Source organism: Notothenia coriiceps, unplaced genomic scaffold (assembly GCF_000735185.1).
Source record: "Notothenia coriiceps isolate Sejong01 unplaced genomic scaffold, NC01 NC01_scaffold00038179, whole genome shotgun sequence".
Taxonomy (NCBI): domain Eukaryota; kingdom Metazoa; phylum Chordata; class Actinopteri; order Perciformes; family Nototheniidae; genus Notothenia; species Notothenia coriiceps.
The window spans coordinates 259-8,513 of record NW_011370880.1 but is presented as its reverse complement, the minus strand read 5'-3'; the positions used below and the strand labels follow the sequence as shown (position 1 = coordinate 8,513).

At 38.3% G+C, this 8,255-nt stretch overlaps 1 protein-coding gene across 2 annotated transcripts; it reads left to right on the top strand.

Moving 5' to 3' along the window:
• Positions 1-328: 328 nt before the first annotated feature.
• Positions 329-7,205, top strand: LOC104968008 (nucleoporin GLE1-like). 2 transcript variants are annotated; one of them, XM_010797545.1, is made up of 5 exons: positions 329-885; positions 3,098-3,325; positions 4,276-4,434; positions 6,326-6,474; positions 7,133-7,205. In XM_010797545.1, the coding sequence occupies exons 1-5, from the start codon at positions 880-882 to the stop codon at positions 7,197-7,199; spliced, it is 609 nt and encodes a 202-aa protein (XP_010795847.1). In that variant the 5' UTR covers positions 329-879; the 3' UTR covers positions 7,200-7,205. The 2 variants fall into 2 exon arrangements, with proteins under 2 accessions (XP_010795847.1, XP_010795846.1); XM_010797544.1 differs by lacking the exon at positions 329-885 and adding an exon at positions 2,078-2,255.
• Positions 7,206-8,255: the final 1,050 nt, after the last annotated feature.

The window sequence follows — 8,255 nt, the reverse complement described above, 5'->3', positions numbered from 1 at the left end:
TGACTTGCAGCGGCTGCTGACAGCGGTTCACGACCATGATGTTTCAGGCTTTAAGTCTGCATGCATGATTTCCAGGGCCTTGACATGGAGCAGGCTGTTCAGCTGAAGAAACACAAAGATTGAGATTCATTAGGATCACAACAATTAACATGTTTAACTTTTCCTATTACATGTTAAGTCTTTTAAGAATACTTCTGAATAAAGTAATAATTCCACATTGTAGGAGCCATTAACACAGTGGGTATAGCCGAAGTCAACTTTAATGTCAATCTTCCAGTTTGTGTGTACAGACAAAGAGATCGAAATACTGTTTCCCACAATCCCGAATAGAAAAACAATATAAATAGAATATTAAATATTAAAATATGTGTGCAAATATGTATGTATATACGCAGTCAAGAACACATTTGCACATGTGCACACATTAAGACCTACATAAAAACACTACAATCAATACAAAATAACAGTCACTTCAATATTCTGAGAATGTACATTAGCGCAGATTGTCCATTGAATGTGCAAAAATAAATATTAGTGCAAATTGTCCAGAATGTGCATTATTGCAATATTGTCCATAGCAGCGTAAAAAGTATCTGGTGCTGGATTTTAGTGTCTGAGGGAGTTATAGTCCAGTGGGTCAGGGGGGAGAGGGCGGAGAGAGTGGAGAGGATTCAGCCTGCTGACAGCCTGGTGTAAAAAACTGTCCTTTAGTCGGGTGGTGCTCGACCTCAGGCTGCGGAACCTCCTCCCTGGAGGCAGCAGGGTGAAGAGGCAGTTGGAGGGATGGGTGGGGTCACCAGCGATGCTGAGTGCTCTGCGGGTGAGGCAGATGTTGTAGAGGTCCAGGAGTGATGGGAGTGAGGCACCGATGATCCTCTCATGAAGGTAGGAACCAATGTTTGTGGGTAGAGGTTCCGCCGGAAGGCCACACACACACACACACACACACACACAAACACAAGGTATTGTGTAAACCGTAATATTATGTATGGTGAATGAGAAACTACGCAAGTTAAATGGACACCAGTAAAAGGAAATAAATGGACTATAGTTATCTGGAAACTTTGTATCGGACTTTTATTCACCTGGCAAACTTTGTGTGCGTCAATTACGCCAAGATAGTGGATCCTCAGAGGCTAAAGCGTTGGCTTAGCCTCTACAGTTTGTCAAAAACGGTATGGCCTTCCGGCGAAACCTCTAATCACAAACATTGGTTCCTACCTTAATACCCACAGAGCCACTGTGTTAATTTGCTCCTACACACATACTTGATGTAAGTCTCGGGCCGATAGAATGAGCCTTACCATTGGACCAGACTACATGTGTCTGCATCCAGTCAGCAGCTTTTGGAGAATTTGAATCTGTGGAAGACATCAAAAACGTGATTACTCCCATTTGCTGCCATCTTCAATTCAAGGTTGTCGGGATCTCATTGCAAATATCTAAACCAGCATATTCCAGCTTTATAATAAGAGTTCGTACTCTCTTTCAGTGCTCGCTCAAAGAAAATGTGGTTATCTTTGGTTATCTTGATGGCCTTCTCGGTTACAACGTCCACACACATCGTCACCTTGCCAAAGCAGCCCTGCACATATTTGAGAAACACACTCTGAACATAAGTTTTGTAATTTCCAGAGTGACATGGCTGAGAAATGAATAAGCAAAACACAAGTATTGAACAAAAAAATATGACTTTGATATGAGAAATGATAGGACATTTCTGAGGTGATTTAGAAATAAATTAGCCTGTAATCATCAAAAAAAACATTACTTTATTACCTTATTAAACCTGTTTTAACACACATTTCCCCCCAAAATAAAGTACTCATTTTGTACTTGAAGGAACAAAATATCAGGATAGACAATAGTTACAGTGTGTGATATGGTGGAGGGAGCTGGGCAGGAGTTAGCAGGTGAGGGGCTGTATTCCAAAAAAACATGAATGTGTAAAGTGAAGAATTAACAAAACGTATCCAAAAGCGTTTCTTTGTCAAATGTTATTCTTTATCAAATGAGGGCATGGCCTAGCCGGAAACAAAAAGCTTGGCAGTAGGCAGTCTGTTTCTCGTCGGGCGGTAATATATGTAACCTCATCCGGTGATTCAAAAGTTAGCTTGACGCTATCATTAGTTTGTGGTGTCTATTTTACTGTCGTGATGCCTTCTGAAAATCTACGATGGGAAACATTACAGGCATTAAAAAATTCACCAAAGGGAAATATCACTTTTGACCCGTACTGGTCGGAAAGGGGCGAGGTGAGTTGAAGTAATACTAAGATAAAATAGACATTAGCTGGCAGGCTAATGGCTAGTTAGTGTAAGCCGGACCAAGTTGTAGTGAGTAGTTTCATAGTTTAAGAAATTGATTTATCTAATTTTAGTGATCCTTTAACCATATATACCAACAAAAACAATATGTAGTGAGGGCATTGCATTACCAAAGTAAAACCACCATTAAGACGAATATAAAGCAGGTGGAAGCATTTTCTCTTTTGATTTGAGTTAAAATAATACACCTAACAAATAGGATACCATAACCTACTCAAATAAAGAGACAAACGCTAGCATACTAAGAATGACAACAAAATAAAATAACGAGAAATATTACATTCAATAGAATCCCTAAGGTAATTCAAATAATTAAGTTGACAGTATCAATATATATTATAAACCGGAATATACATATGATGATATACACCCACTCTTCCGCTTTCCTTATTGTGTTGTTGTTATACTTTGTAATGGTTTATAGCACGTTAGTTCCTACTAACTTACTTTGAATTTCAATATTTACTTTTACACAAAAATTGTGTTTATAATGTGACGACAACTTTCAAACCCATATTTTTTAAAGATTTACATTTAAAATAAGTGATTGGTCATTCCCATTTTTAGATATTATTCCAACAAACTTGCAACTTTAAAAAGTAAATTAAGTCATTTGAATATCGCATGGCCACACTAAGCCACTTTTTTCAATTTCAAACAAAGTTTAAAAACAATGTACAGCTAATATTTGTACATTTTAACCTTAAAGCATGCTTTGTGAATGACGTGTACCTGAGTTGTAATGTCTCTTATTTGTGTGTGTCTTTCAGCCCATTTTGTCAGGATGCAAAGAGCCCCTCAGCCTGTCCCCTCACTCGGGGGTCATCCTGGAGCGTCTCTGTGCCTTGCCCCTGCAGAAGGCCTCCTTCCTGGGCTCCAGCTCCGGGGACTCCAGCCCCGGCCTCTCTGAGGATATTTTCACCTCCCTTTCCTCCACTGGGTCCATCCCCGACCTCAACGTCAGGCGCACCCCATCTCTGAAGACGGAGCGCGAGCAGGCGAGTCTGGCATCCCGAAAACACGCTGACCCAACCTGGTTTTAGGACTCTTTGGCACCAATCTGTTTGGGAATAGATTAAAGGACATGCAGTCAGTCAGTTTATTACATAGCCCAATATCACACATTTACATTTGTCTCAGGGGGCTTTACAGTTTATACAGAATATTATTGTGAATACAACAGCAGGGAGCGAAAACTAGACCACATTAATACATATACGGTTTAAATTTATTTATGGTGTTTTACGATTGACTACTGTCTGCTCAGTGTGCTTCTCTTTGTTTGCAGCAAGCAGGAAAGTAAACTGTTTTTTGAAGCACAGTGAAAATGTTGTTTATGAAAGGATAAACGCAAAAAAATATAGGTTGAAGCAGTATATTTGTTAAGATAAAAAAAAATGTGGTGAGGTTGAATGATTATGTTTCACTTTTTGGAGTACATTTTGACTTTTCAGACTTGACAATGGTCAGGTCATGCAGCCATCACTGACATCTAAGTCTATATGTATAATACTAATCATTTTAATGTAGTCTAAGCACTTTCTAAAAGAAATACATTTTAAACAGATTGAATATATATGTGAAAAAACGCTGTGCACAATGCTGGATTCGAATTTGAATGTCTACGCTATGAATTACGCTTATAACCACTTAAATATTCAGTATATTTATTGATCAAATCTACTGCATATTTTTCTTTTGTAGTATTATTTATTATTTGATTTAATTCATTATTATTCTATGTACTATTGCTTTTAGAAAGTAATAACGTTTATCAGTTTGAGGTTTTCAAGACTTGGATTTTTTTTTGTCAATTTCCCTTATTACTTTTAACTTAGCTGCACAAAGTTTATATACATTTCTGTGACTTGGTTTTATCTCTTAATTCCTCCATCCTGTCTGTTCTTTTGAATCTTTTAAGAAAACGTTTCTCCTTTATGTGCTGCAGGCTGTCAGTGATGAGGCTAGGGATGAAGATCCGGAGGAAGATGTCAGCGAGTTTTCCAGTCCCGCATCTCTACCTTCCATTTCCCTTCTGTCGCCTAAAGCCATGGAGACGGCAGGCCAAATTATCCGATTTGCAGCAGAACAGCAAGATAAAGCAAAGGTCAGACATCATAATATCATGCTTTTTGGGGGTTTCCCTTCGCTTGTAGTGTGTTATACATGTTTTTGTGCATGTCAAATTAAATCCCAAAGTTCACACCACAACTAATTTGATCCAAAATAATAATGTTTATGATGAACGATTAGTGGTTTATCCCATTAAACCCAAAATAAGTTTTAGGAATTTTTGTCTCATTCTACTCACTGTAGCCTTGTTTATCACTGCTACAAAACACTCTATGGAAACATCACTAACATGGTTATTATTATTAAAAATTACTACCGTAATGTTCGGACTATAAACCGCGCCTTTTTTCAAATTTTTCGAACCCTGCGGCTTATATAACGGTGCGGCTAATCTATGGATTTTTACAGCTAACGGCCACTAGGGGACCTCCTAAATCTATGGATTTTACAGGTTACAGTCCACCACCTTTAACTCTATGGGCTCTATGGCCGGTCCGCGCCCCCCACCTTTAAGCGGCGGGTTCCAGCAGGAAAAGCTGGAGGCCGGAAAAGAGTGAGACAGGTAGCGCGTAAAAGTGGAACCGAGAGTGGTACGAGAGACAGAACGAGAGCAAGACAGTTTGTCAGAACGAGAGCAAGACAGTTTGTCCCCGTACCACTGGTTGAAAACCACTGCTGTAGATCACTGCCGGTACGTGCGCTGGAAGCGCACCGTTTAAGTTTGAAAGTTGAAAAGTTTGTGTGTCTGAAACGCTATGTGATACAGTACAGTTTACACAGCACATGTTCTGTAGCTACTATTGCACTAAATGGTAACACTTGAATACGTTATGCAAATATGCAACATGTTTGTTGAAATGTTAATAAATGGGAGCTTCCTCGAACAGCCATCTCTTTCCCGACAATCCCCTCTGTGCACGAACCCTTACATATGGTAATTAAACATTAAAACACCTGCGGCTTATACTCCAGTGCGGCTTATATATGTACACATCATTCAATTTAGCTTCTGCGGCTTATATTCAGGTGCGCCTTATAGTCCGAAAATTACGGTAGTTATTTCAAATGACAGTTTTAATCAACAGGTTGAAATTCTTTAATACTATCATTTTAAAGAATGAATACAATATATATTCGAGTTTCCACAAGTTTGACCGATATTGGAGAACATTTAGATTCCACATGATTTACATATTGATTGAGATTTCAGCCTCTTTAGCCTGCAGCTAAGTCAAAGTTTCACACATCTTTGTATATGGGACTGATGCATTCGTTGCTTTCCAGTTGCGACGAGGAGCATGACATTGATGACATTTTGAAACAAAATGTTGAACCGAGCCATGTTGGTTTTTAAAAAGCTGACTTTTCAAAATGAGGTGGAACACTTTTGAATGAGAGATGAAGAACAAAGTGATTTTTGATGGTATAACACTATTTTAAGCTTCATCCTGTAATTTTTACAGTATGATAAATGGTTTTATTATGGCATAAACATACCTTTCAAACACACCAAATCAGCACATCCAAGGGATTGTGGGTATCAGAGGGTTAAAGAAAAAAATAACAAATGTTTTATAAAAAGAGACTTGTCTTAACAATTAGTTTACTACTTGGAAACTTTTTTAATTTTTCAACATGACCTTTTTTCGTTGTCATTTTATTGTAATTGAGTTTTTTTCCTTTTTTTGGCTTGATATACTCATTAGTTTATCAAGATTGAATGTTTGTTTATCGTTTATTTTTATTTTTAACTGAACTGTATGATCTTTTTAAATAAACCAATTTCAAGGCTCATTAGTTAAGGACTTAATTCTTGCTACGCACCAAACCAATATATGTGTAATCTGTTAACTATAAGGCGAAATAACCGTGACACATAGACAGGAAGCTCTGTGATCTCACCTGATGGATGTCTTGACCCTCAGATGGCGCTGAGGCTGCGGCAGGAGATGCAGGAGAAGCTGGTGGCGGAGGTGGCGGAGGTGGCCAGTGAGCAGCTGAAGCGCTTCGAGGAGTTCATGGAGCTGAAGCAGAGGCAGGAGTTCCAGAGCATGAGGGACATGCTGAACAGAGAGTAAGAGTCTAAGTGGAAATAGAAAGGATATACAGCTCTGGAAAAGAGACCACTGCAAAATGATCAGTTTCTCTGTAACTATTTATAGGTATGTGTTTGAGTAAAAATGTACGTTTTTATTTTCTTCTATAAACTACTGACAAAACTGTTCTGTGTTGGAATTCAACCGACACTGGAATGGAATGGCTGCCATACATGTAGAGATTGAGATTCAAGAAAACACTTGAGTGGTCTCTTAATTTCTTCAGCATTTGTATCGCAAACTTGTTATGCAAATCAGTCAACCAGGATTAGTTAGAAAATGTTTTCCACTTTAATTGACTGAATTTATTTGAAAATGGGCCGTATTAACACTGAAACAACAATGAATACTGTGTAATATATGGTTACATATATATATATTTTTATAAGTACAATGTAAGACGAGCACAAGTTTCATGTGTGGGCCATATTCCATTATACTTTAATAATTTGCTGTGGGCCACAAAATGGAACATGGGCCACAGTCGGTCCCTGTGCCATAGTTTGGACACCCCTGCCCTAAATTATGTTTAACACAGAATAGAATGAAATGAAAATGTGTTTTCAGCTCGCCAAACATTTCTTGAACGTTTTATTCAATGCGATTAAAACGGGTCTGGGTTTCCACTTCCTGCAGAACTAAAGAGAGCATCGGGCGTCAAGAGAAGCTGAAGGAAGAGCAGCGACACAGATTGAAGGTATGATCATCAGCTACAGGAAGGCATGTTGTTATAAAGGTTTGAATCACCATGACGTTAAGGGGCTTTTTTCAAGCATCTTATAGCAGAAAATCAGCCCTTCCTGTCCAAAATGCATTTATACTTTTTGCCTAAAAGGGAGTTTTTCTTGTACTACATTGAGCCTTGGGTAAATGGAACTGATGTTTTGTCTATGTATGTCATGATATTTTATTTCTTGGGATAACAAAGTTTTCTCGTGCCAAAAGACTCAATGTATTATGATAAGAAAATGAATTTATCTCAGAAACTACTAGAAGCACAATCAAGTTAAATACAAAGATATGCACATAAGCAGCATAAACAATTAATGAAATACTTTTTGAATAAACACAAAAATGTCATTTTTTTTAAAAATTATTATTTTTAATTGCACATTTGAGCCACATAAATACCTGATGTTCTCCTCCAGTTTTACATGTTTTCAACAGTATTAATAATAAGTGTGTCGGAGAGAAACTCCCTCTAGAGGGAACTTTGGGATTTAAGTCTTTGTAGACCCTTTACATGCACAAAAACCTTTATAACACACTACAGGAAAGGGAAAACGCCAAAGAGCATAATAGGGCCTCTTTAAAGTGAATTTGAAGTGTGTTTCTCCAGAATGCTAAGCAACAGTTAAACCCATGTTTACTGCGAGAGGCAATAAACTGTCCTGACAAGAGGCAATAAACTAATGACGCATTTCCACTACAGCGCGAAGCTCGCTTTAAGCCCGGCCCGTTGTGTTTCCACTATGCCTAGTTCCGGCTAGCGGGTACTATTTCACAGTTTTTCTGGCCCCATAAAATCGAGGTTCTTTCCGGGCCAACAACCGGGCTGAGTATGCTAAACTAGAGAGAATCGCTGGCAAGGGAGCTACAACTACAACAAGATGAACATAGTTGACCGTGATTTAATTGTAATATACGTTTCTAAATGATGCCGAAGTGACAACATACTGATACCGGTTAGTAAAAACCATGAATTAATGCTTTGACAAGTCTGCAGACAGACGGCAGGCGAAAAACCTTTTAAAATGCG

Coding starts and splice junctions, on each gene's coding strand:
- LOC104968008 (XM_010797544.1), top strand. CDS start 2,157: ATGCCTTCTGAAAATCTACGATGGGAAACATTACAGGCATTAAAAAAT. Junction 3,326..4,275: donor TGAAGACGGAGCGCGAGCAG/GCGAGTCTGGCA, acceptor TATGTGCTGCAG/GCTGTCAGTGATGAGGCTAG. Junction 6,475..7,132: donor AGGGACATGCTGAACAGAGA/GTAAGAGTCTAA, acceptor CACTTCCTGCAG/AACTAAAGAGAGCATCGGGC.